General features: G+C 42.6%; 1 protein-coding gene across 1 annotated transcript; it reads right to left on the bottom strand.

The window, feature by feature from the left end:
- Window positions 1–8,521: 8,521 nt before the first annotated feature.
- On the bottom strand, window positions 8,522–21,392 carry kctd9.L (potassium channel tetramerization domain containing 9 L homeolog). The gene is made up of 12 exons (XM_018253481.2): window positions 21,255–21,392; window positions 19,280–19,401; window positions 17,897–17,940; window positions 17,698–17,794; window positions 15,191–15,249; window positions 14,889–15,017; window positions 14,744–14,811; window positions 13,062–13,157; window positions 12,582–12,731; window positions 11,454–11,559; window positions 11,228–11,361; window positions 8,522–9,047 (listed from the first exon to the last, which is right to left on the bottom strand). Exons 1-12 carry the CDS (start codon window positions 21,300–21,302, stop codon window positions 8,931–8,933), a joined length of 1,170 nt encoding a protein of 389 aa, XP_018108970.1. The 5' UTR covers window positions 21,303–21,392; the 3' UTR covers window positions 8,522–8,930.
- Between the last annotated feature and the right edge of the window lie 1,338 nt (window positions 21,393–22,730).

Here is a 22,730-nt window from a genome sequence, read left to right on the forward strand (position 1 = left end):
ATGAGCAATGAACAGACCGGCATATTTATCTGATAGAAATGAACCCAAACCAATTCTTTGCCCAAGTGAATCTTTTAATATGACAGGCAGACATACACGACAGTTTTATATGACTTCAGTGCTAATGAGCTCGGGGGCAAGAGAAGGTCATTTACTGGAAATATTTTTGCCTTTTTATATAAAAATGATAATTTTCATTATATTACAGTCTACCAATTCTGCTCTGTCTCAAGGGCAATTGACAGGAAACATTACATTTTGCTATTGTGCAATTGTTATTGGAAATGACTGGATTCTGTCCAAGTTTCTTCTTAATGATCCCCAGCAATCAGCAGCAGCCCAGTGTCGGACTGGGGTACCTACAGCCCACCAGAGAATCTCACCCAAGAGGCCCACAAAAGAATCTCACCCAAGGGTAGAGTTGCCACCTGGCCGGTATTTTACAGGCCTGGCTGGTAAAAATGATGTTGACCCCAATGTTATTAATAGGGAAAAAAGATTAATATATAGGAAGGCCGGTATTTTTTTCCAGAAAAGGTTGCAACCCTACCCAAGGGGACCCACCAGAGAATCTCCCCCAAGGAGTCCACAAGAGAATCTCGCCCAAGGGGGCCCACCAGAGAATCTCGCCCAAGGTGTCCCAACAGAGAATCTCACCAAGGGGGCCCACCAGAGAATCTCACCCAAGGGGCCCACCAGAGAATCTCATCCAAGATGGCCCACCAGAGAATCTTTGCCGTATGGCCCACCAGAGAATCTCATCCAAGGGGCCCACCAGAGAATCTCATCCAAGGGGGCCCCACCAGAGAATCTCATCCAAGGGGGCCCCACCAGAGAATCTCATCCAAGGGGACCCACCAGAGAATCTCATCCAAGGGGACCCACCAGAGAATCTCATCCAAGGTGTCCCACCAGAGAATCTCACCGAAGGGGCTCACCAGAGAATCTCATCCAAGGGGCCCACCATAAAATCTCATCCAAGGTGTCCCACCAGAGAATCTCACCCAAGAGGGTCCACCAGAGAATCTCGCCCAAGGGGCCCACCAGAGAATCTCATCCAAGGGAGCCCACCAGAGAATCTCGTCCAAGGGGCCCACCAGAGAATCTCACCCAAGAGGGTCCACCAGAGAATCTCACCCAAGAGGGTCCACCAGAGAATCTCACCCAAGAGGGTCCACCAGAGAATGTCGCCCAAGGGGCCCACCAGAGAATCTCATCCAAGGGGCCCACCAGAGAATCTCGCCCAAGGGGGCCCACCAGAGAATCTCACCCAAGGGGGCCCACCAGAGAATCTCAGCAAGGGGGCCCATCCAGAGAATCTCGCCCAAGGGGCCCACCAGAGAATCTCATCCAAGGGACCCACCAGAGAATTTCACCAAAGGGGCCCACCAGAGAATCTCATCCAAGGGGCCCACCAGAGAATCTCTTACAAGGGGACCCACCAGATAATCTCATCCAAGGGAACCGACCAGAGAATCTCATCCAAGGGGACCCACCAGAGAATCTCATCCAAGGGGCCCACCAGAGAATCTCATCCAAGGGGGAAGCCCATTGGATGGCCCCACATACGGGCCAATAAGCTGTCGACTCGGTTTGTCGGCAGCTTTTATAGGCCCGTGTATGGGGGGGCCTTAAATGATTCGAATATTGCTTACAATCTGATTCTGAAATCTAACAAATCTATAAGACTACTGGAAACCTGGGTCAAACGGATGTACCGTTGTTATTTAGTGCTGTCAAATTACACAAAATACACCCACAAACTGCATCCGAGTGGTGCTGGAGTAAGTGTGGGCAAGAGGGCTCAATTTTCCACACTCAGTGGTCTTGCCCCTATTGGACACACAGTTTCATTTGATATCCAATATTATTACCAATTATTCTTTGCTGAGGAAACCGACAACTGCCCTTCTTAATTTAGATTTAGGTCCTCTGAGACCACTTCAAAGACTCTTAGTAGTCCACATATTGGAAGCCGCTAGATTAATTATTGCCCAACACTGGAAATCTGAAGAAACTCCTGTAATATCAGAACTCATTAATTTCCTTCATCTGACAGAGAAGCGAGACTATTACGAAGCCAGGAATAAAAACTTGTTTCACAAACGGTCTGCCTGGAACGTTACAAACCCATATTAAACGGGGTCACGTTCTTGCTTGTTGTAATCAAGGAGAAAACAAATACTGCATGTGTACAGAACATCTGATATTATTACATCACATCCAGCAGAACTCCGATAAGTGAATCAAATATTTATTTGTGCCACTAGCCAAGCCACGTTTCGGGCTATTCCAACCCTTTTTATAACCCGGAATAGCCCAAAACGTCACTTGGCTAGTGGCACAAATAAATATTTGATTCACTTATCGGAGTTCTGCTGGATTTGATGTTATACTCTGGGAATTTACCTTTGCAGAGAGGAACACAGCCGCGCACCCGACGCTTCAACAAGCGGTTTAGTGTGAGTGTGACACTATTATTGACTTTATTATCAGAACATCTGATATGTTTCTTTCTATTTTCTATTTTCTTTGCTCCTAAGCGTTTCTTTACTGGCCACACATTGGCCACAGGTTTGTTTGTACTGTGTAATTATAACTTAAATTTTACTATGTGATTGCAAAAGCTTTAAATGAAAAACAAAATAAACAAAGCAAAGTTATGTAAAAAAAAAAGTCAGTAATGAGCATATTAAAGGAAAACTATACCCCCAAAATGAACACTTAAGCAACAGATAGTTCATATCATATTAAGTGTCATATTAAAGAATCTTACCAAACTGGAATATATATTTAAGTAAATATTGCCCTTTTACATCTCTTGCCTTGAACCACCATTTCGTGATGGTCTGTGTGCTGCCTCAGAGATCACCTGACCAGAAATACTGCAGCTCTAACTGTAACAGGAAGAAGTGTGGAAGCACAAGACACAACTCTGTCTGTTAATTGGCTCATGTGACCTAACATGTATGGTTTGTTGGTATGTTTGTGAGTACAGTGAATCCTACGATCCCAGGGGGCGGCCCTTATTTTTTAAAATGGCAATTTTCTATTTATGATTACCCAATGGCACATACTACTAGAAAAGTATATTATTATGAAAATGGTTTATTTACATGAAGCAGGGTTTTACATATAAGCTGTTTTATGCAATATCTTTTTATAGAGACCTACATTGTTTGGGGGGTATAGTTTTCCTTTAAGCTCAGACAAGCCAGTAAAATCACTGCACAAAATAGACAAACACATTAACCCCAGACATGCCAGTGCGTAATGTCATACGTGTCTGTAATGAGCATATTAAGCTCAGACAAGTCAGTAAGATCACTGCAAAAAATGGACAATAAACACTAACCCCAGACATGCCAATCACCAAAGAAAATAGATTGAAAGCATTACCTCAACCACTCTGGCGTAAGCAGAAATCGACCAAATTTACTTCTTTCTCGGCTAAACCATGCTCCTTGCCCTGCTGTGCCTCCTGCAAAACAATTAAAGATGGACGAATGGCCACCTTTAACCTTTTTAATCTCATTTCAAAGTAGAAAAATACTTTCTGTCCCACAGTAGGAGGTCTACAGGGGCTGCAACAATGTGACCACTTTAATTAACATATAAACAATGGTGTGTGGCTCTGTTCCTTGAACAAAAAAGCATAGATCAAAATAAATAAAGAAAAAATATATATAGCGGTCTTATCCCGGGAAAACCCCCAGTCCAAGGATTACCAATCGTTTTTGGAGAATACAGAAAATTAAAATGGGAAGGGACTCACTCACTACCTGTAAAGAAGTAGCCCAAGTATTTATAAAGTTAAAAAGACTTTATTAGGACATACATTAGCCTAACACGTTTCGTGCCTGAATGGGCGCTAAAGCTGGCCATAGACGCAAAGATCCGATCGTACGAATCAACGTACGATCGGACTTTCCCATCTCCCGACCCTCCACTAACCATTCAGATCAAAGTCTTACCATTCTGACCAAGTAGTTAAAGAACAGATCAGCCGATGTTCTGCCCCTGACAGCGATCGTACGATAGACAAAGCTAGTGACAGTCTCCCACTGAAAATCGTACGATCGGCAATACACGCAGAGATATTATCGGCAGCCGACAGAAATTTTCTAACCTGTCCGATCGTCTGAACGACCGATCTCCGCCGGACGAAAAATGTCGGGACTCTCCACACACGTTCCGAAAATCCTACGAATCCCCGATTCGTACGATCAGATCTTTGCGTCTATGGCCAGCTTTACTCATAGGCGGACGGTCTCCCCTCAATACAATCCTTTTAAAGGAAAACTAAAGCTTAACTTAAGATGTAGGCTAAAAAAGTTGTACATTATGTTTTAGGCTTCTGTACCAGCCCAAGGCAACCACAGCCCTTTAGCAGTAAATATCTGTGTCTCCAAAGATGCCCCAGTAGCTCCCCATCTTTTTTTCTGCTGATTCACTGCACATGCTCTGTGCTGCTGTCACTTACTGAGCTTAGGGACCCACTCACAATATACAGTACACATAGAATAGAAATGTCACAATATAAGGCTGATTAGTAATTAATATAGATAATTACTACATGGCAGCACAGAAACCAGTGCAATTAGCATCAGAATTGAATAATCAGCCCTGTAGCATCATCTTATATTACAGCCAGGGAAGCTCATTTTCTGCTGGATAATTAGTGACGACCCCTAAGCTTAGCTTCTCAACAGCTGCTCAGAGCTCACTGAGCATGTGAGTGTCACAGACACTTTCCAAGATGGTGACCCCCTGTGACAAGTTTGAAGTCCTGGATCATTGCTGCTATTGACAAGCTGAAACTTTAGGCTGGTGCAATAAGTTCACTATATAAAATATGGCATTTTTAGACAAATTCATTTTTAGGGTTTAGTTCTCCTTTAAAGTGGTGTCGACCAATAAGGTTTACATGCATTATACATATACAATGTGCATCACTTGCGGTATCTCTTTATGATGGAATGTGGATTAAATCCCTAACCCTGACAATTACAGTGGTGTGAAAAACTATTTGCCCCCTTCCTGATTTCTTATTCTTTTGCATGTTTGTCACACAAAATGTTTCTGATCATCAAACACATTTAACTATTAGTCAAAGATAACACAAGTAAACACAAAATGCAGTTTTTAAATGAGGGTTTTTATTATTTAGGGAGAAAAGAAATCCAAACCTGTGTGAAAAAGTAATTGCCCCCTGAACCTAATAACTGGTTGGGCCACCCTTAGCAGCAATAACTGCAATCAAGCGTTTGCGATAACTTGCAACGAGTCTTTTACAGCGCTCTGGAGGAATTTTGGCCCACTCATCTTTGCAGAATTGTTGTAATTCAGCTTTATTTGAGGGTTTTCTAGCATGAACCGCCTTTTTAAGGTCATGCCACAACATCTCAATAGGATTCAGGTCAGGACTTTGACTAGGCCACTCCAAAGTCTTCATTTTGTTTTTCTTCAGCCATTCAGAGGTGGATTTGCTGGTGTGTTTTGGGTCATTGTCCTGCTGCAGCACCCAAGATCGCTTCAGCTTGAGTTGACAAACAGATGGCCGGACATTCTCCTTCAGGATTTTTTGGTAGACAGTAGAATTCATGGTTCCATCTATCACAGCAAGTCTTCCAGGTCCTGAAGCAGCAAAACAACCCCAGACCATCACACTACCACCACCATATTTTACTGTTGGTATGATGTTCTTTTTCTGAAATGCTGTGTTACTTTTACGCCAGATGTAACGGGACGCGCACCTTCCAAAAAGTTCAACTTTTCTCGTCGGTCCACAAGGTATTTTCCCAAAAGTCTTGGCAATCATTGAGATGTTTTTTAGCAAAATTGAGACGAGCCTTAATGTTCTTTTTGCTTAAAAGTGGTTTGCGCCTTGGAAATCTGCCATGCAGGCCGTTTTTGCCCAGTCTCTTTCTTATGGTGGAGTCGTGAACACTGACCTTAATTGAGGCAAGTGAGGCCTGCAGTTCTTTAGATGTTGTCCTGGGGTCTTTTGTGGCCTCTCGGATGAGTTGTCTCTGCGCTCTTGGGATAATTTTGGTCGGCCGGCCACTCCTGGGAAGGTTCACCACTGTTCCATGTTTTTGCCATTTGTGGATAATGGCTCTCACTGTGGTTCGCTGGAGTCCCAAAGCTTTAGAAATGGCTTTATAACCTTTGAAATTGAACTCAGGTGTGATAAACCACAGTTAAGTTATTTTTTAACAAGGGGGGCAATCACTTTTTCACACAGGCCCATGTAGATTTGGAGTTTTTTTTCGCCCTTAATAACGTAAACCTTCATTTAAAAACTGCATTTTGTGTTCAATTATGTTATCTTTGACTAATAGTTAACGGTTTTTGATGAGCAGAAACATTTAAGTGTGACAAACATGCAAAAGAATAAGAAATCAGGAAGGGGGCAAATAGTTTTTCACACCACTGTACATCGGGGCCATCGGTTCATAGTGTGCCAGGTGTATAACTCAGAGAGAACCTGTCCAGCCGATAAATCAACAGATATCATGAATACATCGCTATCACTTGGGACAGTTGGGCCACCGTACGTGAGACACAACTGGAAAAGGGCGAAACGGGAAATCAAGTTTTGAAAAGATTAAAGGAGACTAAACAGCAGCTTATGCAAAAAAATATTTATTGTATATAAGGGAAAGGGATAACAGTTCAGCGCACGCTACTGTCGTTTTGCATAACTGAAAATCTCTTTCAGAAGCAGCTGTGACTTTAAGGCACTAAGTGACTCCTGACCTGCCGATGGCGCTCAAGTGCACTTCAACGCAACAGAGACAACAGAAATTCAGGCACAAGCAGTAGACCAGGGGTCGTTGCTAGTTCTGCAGAACTGCTCGTACAGTATCCCCTCCCTATGCAAAATGCTCTGCATTCAGGGATAGTCAGGTCTGTAGAGCCTAGAGCCACTTCACGGTCTGCAAAAATAGATCTGGAGTTTTACATATGATTGAGCGTGCTCCAGCATCCATACAGCAGGACCTATTTAAAGGGGAACTAGTGCAAAGTTTAATATTAGCTTCAGCATACTGAAATGAGAAACTTTCTAAATACAAACAACTAAAAATTCTGCACCATTTCTAAAATAATCAAATTTATATTAACTATCCTTCTCTCCGAATCTGTTTCTCTTTATTCTGTCTTCATGCAGGAGTTGGTTGTCAGATGAATGATCCAATATATTTTATTGGGGGGTTACTTTTGCCTAGAAGATGTATTCGAGCTCACTCTATTAAAATCACCAGACATAATGTCTCTCTACATGCAGAATTTGTGCAAAAGGCATTTATTTTGTTAGATTTTATTTGTACTGTAGGTATTGGACCGGTTATCTGGATTGCTCCGGACCTGAGGTTTTACGGATAACGGATCTTTCCGTAATTTGGATCTTATACCTTAAATCTACTAGAAAATCATTTAAACATTAAATAAACCCAATAGGCTGATTTTGCTTCCAATAAGGATTAATTATATCTTAGTTGGGATCATGCACAAGGGACTGTTTTATTGTTACAGAGAAAAAGGAAATCATTTTTAAAAATTTGGATTATTTGATTATTATGGAGTCTATGGGAGACTGCCTTTCCGTAATTCAGAGCTTTCTGGATAACTGGTTTCTGTATAACAGATCCCATACCTGTTCTGGAATCAGTTATTTGAGTGAGCTCTAATACATCTGCTAGGAAAGGGAGCCCCCCTATATGATATATTGGATCATTCATCTGACACCCAACTGCCGCATAAAGACAGAATGAGGAGAAACAGATTCTGAGAGAGGAATAGTGAAGATAAACTTGATTATTTCAGAAACAATGCAGAATATTTAATTGATTGTATTTAGAAACTTTCTTATTTCAGTATGCTGAAGCTTATTTTACATTTCCATTTTCACGATCGTTCCCCTTTATTATCATTAGGGATGCACCGGATCTACTATTTTGGATTCGGCCGAACCCCCGAATCCTTCTCGAAAGATTCGGCCGAATACCGAACCGAATCCTAATTTGCATATGTAAATTAGGGGTGGGAAAGGGAAAACATTTTTTACTTCCTTGTTTTGTGACACAAAGTCACGCAATTTACCTCCCCACCCCGAATTTACATATGCAAATTAGGATCCGGTTCGTCTGGGGAGAAGGATTCGGCATAATCCAAATCCTGCTGAAAAAGGCCGAATCCCGAGCCGAATCCTGGATTCGGTGCATCCCTAATTATCATTATAGCGATGAAACGGATACATTGTATAACGGTGTATGTGCAACGCTGACAACAAAAGTGGGCTTGCTTATGTACATAAATTCCCAAATTGCTGTCAACTGCCATCATTAACATCAGTGCTTCGTAGGTGCCAGTTGGGAAATGACACAACTTCTCTACTGGCTGTTAAATGACAAAACAGGATAAGTAATATATATATATATTTGCACCTATTCAGTGCAGGCAGCTCATTGATTGCATGAGTTCAGGGTTCTAACAGCCACAGGTGTTAGAACCCTTATAACTGTATACAGTCTTGTGTGCTCATTTTCTTCAATATGTATAGATATATGTCTAAATGTGCAGCCTACATTTGTGTATAATATTCTGATATGCAGTCAAGTCATACATGTGCCAGACATGTGGGCCTTAGCATGCGTGTGGGCCGGTGCTTGCAGTAGGCTAGTAAACACGTGGATTCAAATTGCAGCTGATTGCATGAGACAGAAGCGTTTAAAGCAATGGCGTGCACAGTGATGCAAGAGTGGGGCGCTTCTTCTGGTTGTGCAGAAAATCAGCAACAGAATAATATAAGATAATAGCTTTCAGTCTATGTGCTGCACTCTGGGAGAAGCAGGCAGACTCCATCACGCCTGCAATGCAAGAGGCAGACTCTGTAGTGCTGTAGACGGAGCAGTCTCCGTGTCTGACTATCGGACACTCTGAGACATGTGCAAAGGAGTCAGCATCTCTTCAAAGATGGCCCCTTTGACATTGGAGCCTCGGAGGTTGGCTTCCTGCAGGTCACACCCGGAGAGGTCACAGTTCTGTTAAATAAAAAAAAAAAAGACGAGAGAGGTAAATGCGCTGGACAGAGGCTGCACCACATGTATGGAGTTTAGGATCAATCATTTCTCAGCTTCCATCTTACTTGCAGGAAACACTGGCTATTAGGCTATGCCTTAGCTTCTGTTTATTTGTGTGTGTGTCAAACACTGATCAGGCGGACATTCTTCCTTAGCTTCTCCGTTTACTGAAATGAAAATAAAGGTAAAACCTCTCCAATGTCAGACGGAGGGGCCCACCAGGAAACAACAGCTACAGGCCCACTTGCCAAGGGAATTGTCCCTCCTCTTTTCATTAGCCCTCGTGGCTAGTTACATACTATCATCTATCCTGCTCTCTGATTCTCATACAGAAATAGAGATTGGACACAGTATAGGCCCTATGGTTGGGTAATGTTATCACTGAATCACTGTCTCTTCTCTATAGGAAAACCAACAACACTGTAGAGAGTGGGTGCCATCGTCCACATGTTTGTAGTTCTGTTCAGGGCAATACTCAGCGGCATTTGGGGGGTGGGGGTCAGGCCCGGACTGGCAATCTGTAGGTTCTGGCAAATGCCAGAGGGGCTGCTATAAGGTGCCATAGAAAGTCACTATTTAGTGGGCTGGTGGGGCTGTTTGGGCCTCTATGTGGACTGATTGGGCCTCTGTGTACCTGAAATGCCAGGGCCTATTTTAAATCTCAGTCCAGACCTGGTGGGGGTGGTACCGTTATCAGAGGCCTGGTTTTAGAGGAAGGCCCGAGATGCAAAAGAGCAATCTGCAGGTTGTGGGAGAGGGCAGGGGGTGGTCAGGTTTAGTTATAACAGGGGAATGGCCAGAATGGATAAGAGCATGGCACATTTTTCCACTGGGGCCCAATTTTACTTGTTGCCAGTTGGTTGTTACAGACAGAAATGCCGTGTGGCCTCAATAAAGATTGTGAAATTAAACACTACATTGAGTAGAGTGGGTAACCAATAGAGACAGAGAAATAATACTGCTATACTATTGGAAACTCTAATCTGTAGAGAATAGATCAATTTCAGATTGTATATTGCATCAACATATCTATAGCTCTTCATTGATTTTATACGTTTTTAATTGATTCAATATGGTGTTTAAGATTTGAGGGCATGTCCCTTTAAGCACTAATAGAGAATGCTGTGTCAATATTGTGTGTAGCTATAAAGTTTCATGTTTGAAAAATACATTTTATACTCTGAGGAAGTGCCAAAAGGGCACGAAACGCGTCAGTAGTAATGGACATTACGCACTGTAACATTTGGTAAAATAAAGCTTTAATTCATCAGCAGCATGCCGTTCGTTTTTGTACTTTTGATGTTATACTTGTTGGCAGGGCCCATAAACCAGGAGCACAGGCGGCCAGTGGGCTAATAATTGGGGCCCCTGGGTGGGGACGGCCATATTAACTCAGAAGTACAGGGCCCAACGATTAATGGTGGCCGTCCTGCCTGTGTTAGGAGCTAACTGTCAGGTGGCAAACTTTAAGGGCAACCCCATAATAAAAATTTGCCTAATAAAAGAAAACTGAAATTAAAGGGAATGTCAACCCAAAAAATTATTTTTTGCCTAATAAACGAAAAACGTACTTCTAAGCAACTTTCCAATATACATTTATTAAAAACGTTCAGCGTTTTTAAAGCTGTTTGTAAAGATGATTGCTATTGAAAGCTGCATTCGCACGTTGCAGAAGTCTTAGTTCCCCAGCAAAGACAGGTCTGTTAATGAGCTGCCTTGTCTTACATTGTATCGACAGTCTGAGCCACCAATGAAAAGAATAGAAAGGGACGGACATACACTGCTTTCAATAGCAAAACATATACAAATAACGTAATAACCACAGAACATCTGCAATGAATGTATATTGCAAAGTTGCTTAGAAGTATGTTTTCGTTTATTAGGCAAAAAATAATATTTTGGGTTGACATTCCCTTTAATTTCAGGAGCTAGTAATCCCTAGATACAAGACAACCTCCTCTTTTATCCTCAGCAGCTATTAAATATTAGGGCTAGATACCTCTCAGTCACTGTTCCCTTATTACAGCTTTAGTCACATGCCTTCTAGTGTTCAGCCGAACCTAATCCAAATCCTGCAGAAAGTTCTTGGATTTGCCTAACCCAATTTTAGAGTAAAAAAAGCAATGTTTCCCCCCACTCACCTCTAGGTCTGTTCCTGCCAGGGTAGCTCCCCGTAGGTTGCAGTTTTTCAGTTTGGCATTTTTGAGAGTTGCTACACGTAGGTTAATCCCAGTCATCTGGCTGCCCTCCATGTCAACGCCCTTTAGATTAGCACCTGCCGGGTTGGAGGGAAAGAGAAAAATCAGCTGTTAATGAGAGAAAACGTGTCAATTTGTTCTCGTAAAATGTGGACGGTTTTATTTTTACCTTCTAAATTTGCTTTTAGGCCAGATGGGTCCTCAAAGTTACATCCTATCAGAGACGCTCCTTCTGCATTAGAGCAGAGCATCTTCACACCCTGGAGATTGGCCCCCTGCAGAACAGAAATGCCCACATTGCATCACTTCATCCAGGATCAGGGCTGTGCACATTATAAATAACACGGTCACATCCAAGCAATGGACTCGATACAGAATCACCGACAACTGCAATAAAGCTTTGGTGCCTCCAGCAATATTCACTTACCCATTCTGGCTCACCCGTTGTCACCAAGGTTCATGTCATAGGAATGCATTGTAGACCTAATGGGGAGCTTATACTACTTTTTGGATTCAAGCCCCCCCCATTGCCCTCTTTAACTTATAATAAAAAGAGTACAGAACTTTGGAAACAACAGTCATCCTGCTCTTATTTCTGGAATATCCAGGGCAGCAAACATTTACACCACATATCCAGGGCCGGCCTTAGGCCTATTGGACCAATTGGGCCCAATAGGGCCCCGCACCTCTGGGGGCCCCGCACCACAGGGCAGCACAGATAATATTTCCCTCAGCACATGATGCTGCCTGGCCTGCCCCCAACTTTGAGAGTCCAGCCCATCCCCAAATCCATAGGTCCAGCCCACCCCCAACTCTGATAAGCCAGCCTATCCCCCAACTCCATAGGTCTAGCCTGCCCCCAACTCTCATAGGCCCAGCTTTCCTCCAACCTTGATAGGCCCTGCCTGCCCCCAATCCAACCAAGCCTGCTCCCAAGCTGAATCGGCCCAGCCTGCCCCAAACTAATTGGCCCAGTCCACTCTCCTATTTCCTCCCTCTCTCTCTTACCCTGTGTGTCCCTATTATGTGCCCCTATTTCATCCCTCTCACTCTCTTACCTTGTCTACCCCTTTCCTTTCTATTTTGTGCCTGTATGCCCTTATTTTCCTAAATACTTGGTGTGTCAGTAGCCAGCAACACTTTGTCTAGGGGCCCCGCCAACATGGTCCCAATTGGGCCCCACATTTGAAAGGATCACCCCTGCACATATCACGCTATAACTGAGAACTGACAGTCTTTCAATCATAGATCAGGGTTTTGCACTTTTCAGATATAAAGTATCATTTGGATTACTTACATCCAGTACAGATCCAGAGAGGTCAGCCCGCTCCAAGCAGGCTCCACATAGATTTGCATGGGCCAGATTGCATCGACTTAGGTTGGCCATCTTAAAGTTTATATATCTTAGGTCCAAGCGAGAGAGGTCGGCACCACTGAAATTGAGACCCTGCAAGAAAAAAAAAAAGGCAAGAAATGTAACCGTTGTGTAAGATGTCTCCCACGAATGTGTCATTCTAACATGAAACATATATTTATTTTTTTTCTTCCATATTGCTAGCTGTTTGGTCAGCTTGGACTACATGTGAAATAACTACTACCTACAGTTTATGTAGCTTTCCAGGACTGAACGTTTCTCCCCACCACCACGATTTTATTTAGCCCTACTTTAGCTTTGAATTGCTACCAATAAAGCTTAGCACAGCGAAAATATAATAGTGGTAAATACTGAAGATAGTTTGATGTTAACTTCCAAGCACAGGCATAGCTACGTACTCACCTGGCAACGCAATTCTGATTTGGTGGGTGTGGCCAGGAGGAATCGGATAAACTCCTTGCGTGAGATGGGAGAATGATCATCTGCAGGTTGGGAATTCTAGCAAGAGGAAGGTGAAATTATGAGGGGCAAAACAAGGGCAAAGAAATACAACACTGCACTTTAAATGGAACTGCTGAGAGTAACAGTACAACTCCACTTTTCTGTACAGGTGCCTGTCTAGGGGATACTTGGGGATCAGTCAAGTCACTAGCACATCTCATGTTGGCATTTGCATAAAGCTAAGTGTCCAGGGACTCTTCACTATAACAAACCAATTTACTCAAAGGTGTAGCCCAAACCCCATCATATGTGTTTGCTGTGGTCTTGAAAATACATGGCATCAAGGACAGAACATAGAGAGATTATACAGTTACATTCACGGTGAATAACAGGATAAAAGTAGTCAAATATGCTTATTAGGGATGCACCGAATCCAGGATTCGGTTCGGGATTCGGAAAGAATTCGGCCTTTTTCAGTAGGATTCAGATTCGGCCGAATCCTTCTGCCTGGCCGAACCCGAATCCGAATTTGTATATGCACGTGACTTTTTGTCTCAAAACAAGGAAGTAAAAAATGTTTTCCCCTTCCCACCCCTAATTTACATATGCAAATTAGGATTCGGTTCGGTATTCTGCCGAATCTTTCGAGAAGGATTCGGAGGTTCGGCCGAATCCAATAGTGGATTCGGTGCATCCCTAATGCTTATTCCTTTCTTTATTTAAGGGCAACAGGAGATATAATTTGCCCATTAGTATGTTTAGGAGCACAAGTTAGTGGCAGCAAAATACCCAAATTTGTCCTCTCACCTATATTCTTGCCTTAAAATATACACTGCCCCATTTCAGGTGAGAATCACATGGCAAGCACGGGTTTTTGTGCTTTCAGATCATTTTCATAGGGACCAATGGAGGCCATATTCCAACCTTCTCATACCAAAAGCCTGGGCTGCTAAAAGCCGACTGCTCATTTTTATTTCATTTCTTGTTTTTATTCACTATTCTGCTTTGATTTATCCTTAAAGGGGACCTGTGGCCCCAAAAAATATTCCAAATACTATTTTATGACATCAGTCAAGTAAAATAAACTTTAATTACATGATATAAATTATTTGAATCTTGTTGCGTTCGGTCTGGGAACTCACAATTATAACAAGCAGGCAGGAGCCATTTTGTGGACACTGTCATTAAGGCAAGAGTTCAATCATCTCAAAATCTTGTTTGTGCACCAGAATGGGGGACCTGATGTCCATCTCCATGCCCTGGCTACACAATAAATGGTTAAGAGAAAGGGGGAATGTGAGGAGAGCAGTGCTGAATGGAAAGTGAAAGTAATTGCCTAAGGCATAGAGGAGGGGCAGGCAATACTTGATTGACAGCTTAGATTTTTAAATGCATGTACAACAGCTATGAACGCTTTAATAAAAAAAATAATTTGGACTTAATTTCTAATTTGAAAACGACTTTTATTATACAGCTTTTTATGTCGGGGTGACAGGTCCACTTTAACACCACAATTCGTTGCTCTAGTAAGAAAACTGCTATACTTTTATGGTCACAGTTGGCTGCTTAAAAGGCCCTTTCTAACCCTGGGAGCCTTCAGTTCAGCCCACCAGAACATGTTTAAGTTACCACCCCAGTCTCACCTTTATGGCCAGTTCTAAGTGTTCTATCAAAGAATCAATGCCGAAGAACTTGGCCTCCTCCAGTACTCCTGTAAGATAAATCTGAGTCATATAATCCTACATTAGCAGCGCACCATGCAGAGCGGAACATCTTCAGCACACTCACCCAGCAGGTTCACTCCATCGTTGACAATCAGCTGCCCGTGACGCAGGTAGTTTAAGATCGGCTCAAAATATTCTGGGCTGCGGTCAATCAGGAAAGCACCGGTATGGTCCCTTTTATTTCCCCAGGCATCTGACAAAAGCAGAAATCCAATGACACATCAGTAAATACACATATCATGCAAAGAAAGGGTACAAATGTAAAGCGAATGTAAAAAGGGAAGAGACTGAGGCGGAAGAGAAATAGCTTTGATTTTTTTGTGATGTTTCCTGCTTTATGCATTGAAAGGTGACAGGGCCAGTTACCTCTGTCGCTGAACATGTGGGACAGCATGCTTTCTGGCTCCTTACTGACGAGCGTGCTTCTGCAAATAAAACAGGGGGAAAATCCGTAAACAGAGAGGAAGAAGAAAATGGACTTGATGTAAAATTCACCTGCAATGATAAATTCCCCGAGATGACTTGCTTGTGAAAAAAATGCACCTGCGTTACTTCCTGCTCAGCACAGAAATGGCTTCTTTGTAGCTACAGACATTTTAAAAGTCAAGCTCTGCATTGCTGTTTGTTGGCTTCTGCATTAATAAGCTGGAAGCATCAGAACCAACACTCAGCATGCACCTGCCATTTCTTCTATTTACTGGGTGTTAAAGGCCTTCTTGTCCAACCCAGCTCAGCACTCCTGTGTTCTTTCAAGACCCCCACCCCACGTCATGTTAGCTAAAATGTTAGGTAACCCCCTACCACCAGTGAATTGAACCACTAATAAAATGCACTGGCCCATGGAAGTCTCTATAGTCTAAGGGGGTTAAGGTTCGAATTGTGAATTAGAATTCGACTTTTCGAGTTGGATTTTTGGTCAAAACTCATAATTTTGAGTTGTGAATAATCCAAACTCAAATTCTACTTTGAGATTTATCATACCTCGACCCTGGGAACAACTCGAATTTGACTATTTGCCACCTAGAACCTGGCGAGTTCATGTAGAAGTCAATGGCAGAGGTCCAGTGACCCATTTGAAGATGTTAATAGATGTTATTAGAAAAAAAACTTGATTCGAGTTTAGTTGAATTTGATTTGAATAAGATTCGAGTTTGATTCAAGTTTTTCGGTCGGTAATATTAGTTCCAGTTTTCGATGTTCGAGTTTTTTCTTAAAGAGGATGTAAAGTCAAAAAATTAAATTCCTTTAACGGGTCCACTGTCTAAAAACATACCTATCGTCAATATACTTCCATTATTAATTCTGTATCTTTTTCATAAAAATCATGATTTTCTGCGCTCCAGCTGCCCCTTCTCTCTATGCGCACGGACTTAACCATACCTCCCAACTGTCCCATTTTGAGCAGAACTGTCCCGCTTTTGACAGCTCAACCCACTGATAAGTCCCGAGTTTCTCTTTGACCAGCTGCACAGAACAGCCAGAAACAGATACAAAGTTTCTAACTTAATTGGGTCTTGGCAGACAGCCCAGACTAGATACTTGACATACTTTTGTGACAGTTTGATAAGATAAGAACGAAGACTCACAGCTTAAAGGAACAGTAACGTCAAAAAATAAGTGTTTTAAAGTAATGAAAATATAATGCAGTGTTGTCCTGGTAAAACTGCTGTGTTTGCTGCAGAAAACTACTATTGTTTATATAAATATATATTATATAAATAAGCTGCTGTGCAGCAATGGGGGCAGCCATTCAAAGGAGAAAAGGCTCAGGTTACACAGCAGATAGCAAATAAGCTCTGTCCGTCTAATGATGTTATCTGTTATCCATTAGTTAACCTGTGCCATATAGCCATTTTTCAATTTCCGCCATTGCTCCACAGCAGCTTGTTTATATGAACTATAGTAGTGTTCTGAAACAAACACATCAGTTTTACCAGTGCAGGGCAACACTTTATTATATTTTCATTACTTTAAAGCACTTTCATTTTTTGGTGTTACTGTTCCTTTAAAGGGTAATTCACCTTCATTTGCAAAACTGTAATAACACATAAAAACCACAGAAATGTGTTCAAACTTTCATAACCGGCCAAATTATGTAAAATAAACATGGTAATTACGGGGTGTGACACAAAAATAAGCATGGCCAAAAAAATTTGCTGCGCTAGACGCGGCAAATCTTTTTGTCCCTCTTTCTGTTTCCTAAATGTTGGGAGGTATGCTTTAGCCTGCATGAATTCCTCAATGTAGCCCGCCAGCCCGCGGCTGCTTTACTTCAGAATAAGGGATACTTCGGGTAAATTTATCTTTTTGTTCCTAAAACGGACCTCCATGACAACTCCACACGCTTTCCCTGACACTACAGAACTCGGAGGAGGGGAGATTGTTTTGAAGTAAAGCAGCCAAGGGCCGGCCCGCCGTGTTGAGGAATTCATGCAGGCTAGAGTCCGTGCGCATAGAGAGAAGGGGGAGCTGGAGAGCAGGAAATCATGATTTTTATGAAAAAGGTACAGAATTTTTAATGGAATTATATTGATGATAGGTTTATTTTTAGACAGTGGACAGTTAAAGGAATTTTATTTTTTTGACTTTACATCCCCTTTAAATAACCTCCCATTCGAGTTGTGAGTATTTTGGAATTTATTAGAGTAAAAAAAAAACCCTCATAAATTCAAAATTCGACCTTTGATAAATCTGCTCCTAAGTCTATATGCGGAATATCTAGGGAAGGTAAGAAAGTTTTAAACAACGAAAGCAAGCAAACAGCAGACCTTAGTAAATACCTGCACCCGCTAAATTACAATCCCTAATGAAAGTATGATCTGTGCACATAATGAGCTACATTGTCGTGGTTTACTTGTAAACTAGGAACCTACCTTGTAGTGGTAAAATATCGACCTCCCACATTCAGGGTTAGCCAGTCTGTGTGACCTCCTGTTAGATGCTCAGGGATCTCAAAACTGGTCATGGGGTCTAAGCAACACGTAGGAGAGACAGTGAGAAGTAAACAGAAGCAATGTGAAAACACAGTATATCTGATAGCTGTCGTCAAGTAGGTGGAATCTTAAAACTCACCTACGTTGGATTCCTCCTCAGCCACATATAGGACGTCATCATCTCTAAGACAGAGAGAAGGCAGGCAGCACGTGAATAGAACAGATAGAACAGGTTCCCAGGACCCAGTTTCCCTCCACTGCAACTATACAATCTGATGTACATGCACGAGAGATTGCTACTGCTCCTTGTGTCACCTTACACCCCTGCAGTTCCCACAGCATTCTATTATTATAAGCGAACAGAAAGGTTCAACCAAAGGAAATATAACAAACTGACACACAAATAAAGACATCTTGATGTAGCAAAACAATTGATAGAAGAATTCCGCTGCAATTAAATATATTTTAAAGGAGAAGGAAAGGCTAAAATTAAGTAAAATTTATCAGAAAGGTCTATATAAATATATCAGTAAACCCTCAAAGTAATGCTGCTCTGAGTCCTATGTCAAAAGAAACACAGCATTTCTTTGCTTCTATTGTGTACACATGGGCTACTGTATCAGACTTCCTGTTTTCAGCTGAACCCTCCAGGGCTTGGGCTTGAGCATGCTCAGTTTGCTCCTATCTCCCCCTCCCTGCTGTAATCTGTGTCTGCTCAATCTATGAGTGAGCAGGGAGAGACTCAGGCAGGAAGTGATGTGACAACAAGCTAATATGGCAGCCGCTATCCTAGACAAACAGAGATCTTCAAGAACTGTTTGCTCAGGTATGGTAAAGTATTCTGCAGAATAAATATAGTGTTATAGCTTGCACTATTGTGTCTAGTCTATTGGCAATAAACTGCTTCAGTAGCTTTCCTTCTCCTTTAAGGAGCAATATACAACTATGTTCAACATTAGTCCAAAGAATAAAGGCATCCTTATAAAGGCAACTATTAGCTGCCAACTCCCCCCACCTCCATCCTGTCCAACAAATATTAGGCAGAATTCTACAGGACAGGTTTGATAATCCTTTAGGGCTGATGTGTTCTAGTGATGGGCCAGGGGGCCAAACTATAAACTCTGCACGTAGGCTGCCGAATTGAGTAAAGAATGGCTGGTTTTTACTCATCGCAGAGCAGAAAAATTCAAAGTACTTTTATTTTCATATTTCCTTTCCTCATACAGTTAAATACACATGTAACATTGACCCTCCTCCCTTCCAAGTGGAAAGTTAAAGCAAATTAACAGTTTGCAAGGGTTGACCCTCAGTATAATCTTCTCCTTATCTGTAAACCTGAGACATCAGTAACAATTGAAGGATTGGGAAAGCTTTGCTCATGATGAGCTCAGGAGTGAATTGTTGTTGCACGTTTTGGTCTATTCTCTACCGCACTACTGGATAATATAAAGATATGCACAACTGTCTATATGTGTGCCCAGATGTCTGCAACCCTAAGGTGTTTTGCTAACTCAGACAGTACCGGATGAGAAAGATGTCATCGATCTGTCCTCCATTTTCATTGAACACTTGTGTTGCTTGGATTCCAAACTTGATGCTGGCCAGGGAGAGCAGGTCTGAAAGCGACCCAGAGACTGGAACCACCTTACCCACAAAGAAAGAGAGAGAAAGGAATCAGCTTCATATTAATTATTCACATTAATAGCTAAGTGTTGGTTACAATTCATAGCTGCACTGGGAACATTTGTGGCATGTTACCACATATGTCTGCTATTTGATGTTGTGAATCTTGATAGTTTGTAAAGCTCCCTGTGTAATTCTTCTTCTATGTACTATTTAGGGGAGCAGCTTTCCTAAAAAGTCTCAAGGTTGGTGACAGGACAGACAGATACTTGCTGCCCACACTGATAAACTATACAGTGTTGTAGTTCCACAGCAATAGGAGAATAGGAGGTTGCCTAAACTAGGGTTATAGTTTATTGAAAAGGTTATAGATCATGGTCAGTGCTGGTAGTCCAATTTATATCTGACAGAAAGGCCAGAGGGGCCACAATTAGTAAGGAGGGGGGCACAGTTAGTAAAGAGGGGGACACAGTTAGTAAAGAAGGGGACACAGTTAGTAAAGAAGGGGACACAGTTAGTAAAGAAGGGGACACAGTTAGTAAAGAAGGGGACACAGTTAGTAAAGAAGGGGACACAGTTAGTAAAGAAGGGGACACAGTTAGTAAAGAAGGGGACACAGTTAGTAAAGAAGGGGACACAGTTAGTAAAGAAGGGGACACAGTTAGTAAAGAAGGGGACACAGTTGGTAAAGAAGGGGACACAGTTGGTAAAGAAGGGGACACAGTTGGTAAAGAAGGGGACACAGTTGGTAAAGAAGGGGACACAGTTGGTAAAGAAGGGGACACAGTTGGTAAAGAAGGGGACACAGTTGGTAAAGAAGGGGACACAGTTGGTAAAGAAGGGGACACAGTTGGTAAAGAAGGGGGCACAGTTGGTAAAGAAGGGGGCACCGTTGGTAAAGAGGGGGCACCGTTGGTAAAGAGGGGGCACCGTTGGTAAAGAGGGGGCACCGTTAGTAAAGAGAGGGGGCACCGTTAGTAAAGAGAGGGGGCACCGTTAGTAAAGAGAGGGGGCACCGTTAGTAAAGAAGGGGACACCGTTAGTAAAGAGGGGCACAGTTAGTAAAGAGAGGGGCACAGTTAGTAAAGAGAGGGGCACAGTTAGTAAAGAGGGGGGCACAGTTAGTAAAGAGGGGGGCACAGTTAGTAAAGAGGGGGGCACAGTTAGTAAAGAGGGGGGCACAGTAAGTAAAGAGGGGGGCACAGTTAGTAAAGAGGGGGGCACAGTTAGTAAAGAGGGGGGCACAGTTAGTAAACAGGGGGGCACAGTTAGTAAAGAGGGGGGCACAGTTAGTAAAGAGGGGGGCACAGTTAGTAAAGAGGGGGCACAGTTAGTAAAGAGGGGGACACAGTTAGTAAAGAGGGGGACACAGTTAGTAAAGAGGGGGACACAGTTAGTAAAGAGGGGGACACAGTTAGTAAAGATGGGGTCCTACTAGTGCTATAGGATTGGGGTGTTATTGCATCTACTCTTCCCCTAGAGACCCCTGTAACAGACAGTCTGAAGTCTAAGAGCCACTACCACTGCCCTGGTCTGACATAACAGACTTTCTTAAAAGGGACCTCTACCCCACTACTTTTTCTTCCATTACGTAAAATAATCTATTTTTGGGTGGAGATGCCCTTTAACTTCACGTCCCAGGCGTGTCCTTGCCTCCTCTGCAAGTAACAAATCTGTGCCCATCTCAGCAGATATTTGCATCATGCGACTGTTCAGCTATTGTCGCACTAATAGTCTCAGGAGCCAAAGAGTTGTCTATGACACATGAGGATCAGTAGGTTGTAGAACCCTCTATCACTGGCTGCCCTTCAAACCTGTTGCAGCACAGTCTCGCCGACTCATTTTTCTTGGCCTGCCTTTACTTTCCCACTCACCTTGCCGTGCAACGGGCTTCCCCTCAAAAACAGGGTGACCCGCCTCATACTCAGGTCTCCCCTGCAACTCCAGCAGCCAGCTCAGCAAACCCGGAAGAAAGCACAGGCTTGACGTGACAATTTACCGCTTTAGCCAATCAAAATTGCCTCCAAGCGCTGGAACCAATAGCAAGCGTCCGGCTGATTCTAGTAGAGAATGGAGCCACTCTACTATAGTTGGAACTGACCTGTCCGCCATTTTGAGTGCTGGCAAGCTGTGCCCTCTTCAGCCTTCCACCTGGAATCGAAAAAAGTGAAGACTTCTTCTTTTTCTATTTTCTTATTGGCTAAAGGCCTTTGTATGAAAATGCTTTGTAAAAAGGTACTGCTGGAAATATAAAGCCTGGCAAACCTGTAAGCGTTCTTCTATAAAACAATCTGATATCTATGTCATCTGTACTTTCACAAATTACATTTTTTCAGCCTAGGATCCCATGTAAAATACCCCCTAACATGATACTTGATGGATGACAGTTACTTTTCTATGGATGACAGTTGTAACATCAGCAGTTTCTCTTATGATCTATTTACTGTATTTACAAGCATCCCCTACATGAACTTTTCAGCAGTGAAATTAATAATTATTGGAGGCGCAAACGAGCGTGCGCAGCCGTGCTCTAGCGAGCATGTGCGGATAGGTGCACAACAGTGGCGCTTGCTTCGCTTGGCCCCATTATAGTGGACCTGTCACCCAGACACAAAAAGCTGTTTAATACAAGTCCTTTTTTAAATTAAACATCCAATTTCTATTTTTTATTAAAGCATTCATAGCTGTTGTAAGCTCATTTAAAAATCTCAGATGTCAATCAAATATTGTCTCCCCCTCAACATAGAGGTGGGGCAGACAATTACTTTCACTTTCCATTCAGCACTTCCTAGTTGTCACTGCTCTCCACACATTCCCCTGTTCTCTTCACCATTTAATTGTGTAGCCAGGGCATGGGGGTGGATATCAGGTCCCCCATTCTGGTGCACAAACACGATTCTGAGATGAAGCAAAGCTTGTCTTAATAACAGTGTCCACAAAATTGCTCCTGCCTGCTTGCTATAATTATGAATTCCCAGACTGAAGGAAAGAAGATTCAAATAATTTATACAGTGTAATTAAAGTTAATTTTGCTTGACTAATGTGATAAAATAGGATTTTGAATATTTTTTTTGGGTGACGGGTCCCCTTTAATCAGGTAACACTGACGGACTAGGGGTAAGTGACACGGAAGGTACATGCCTGTCGCTAGGGTTGCTAACTTTGTCGATGGCTAAACCCGAACGAAAGGGGTGGGCAGATAGCATTGGGGGAGGAGCAGTGATGGTGGCGTGGGCATTATGACATCAGAGGCAGGCACAATGATGTCATGGAGTTAGGATGACGGGGTCAGGGTTATTGTATTGTATCACTTATGTGCAACTGGCTGGATTTCTGTCCAGTTTTCGCAA

The sequence above is a fragment of the Xenopus laevis genome, chromosome 3L (genome assembly GCF_017654675.1).
Source record: "Xenopus laevis strain J_2021 chromosome 3L, Xenopus_laevis_v10.1, whole genome shotgun sequence".
In the NCBI taxonomy this organism is placed as follows: Eukaryota; Metazoa; Chordata; class Amphibia; order Anura; family Pipidae; genus Xenopus; species Xenopus laevis.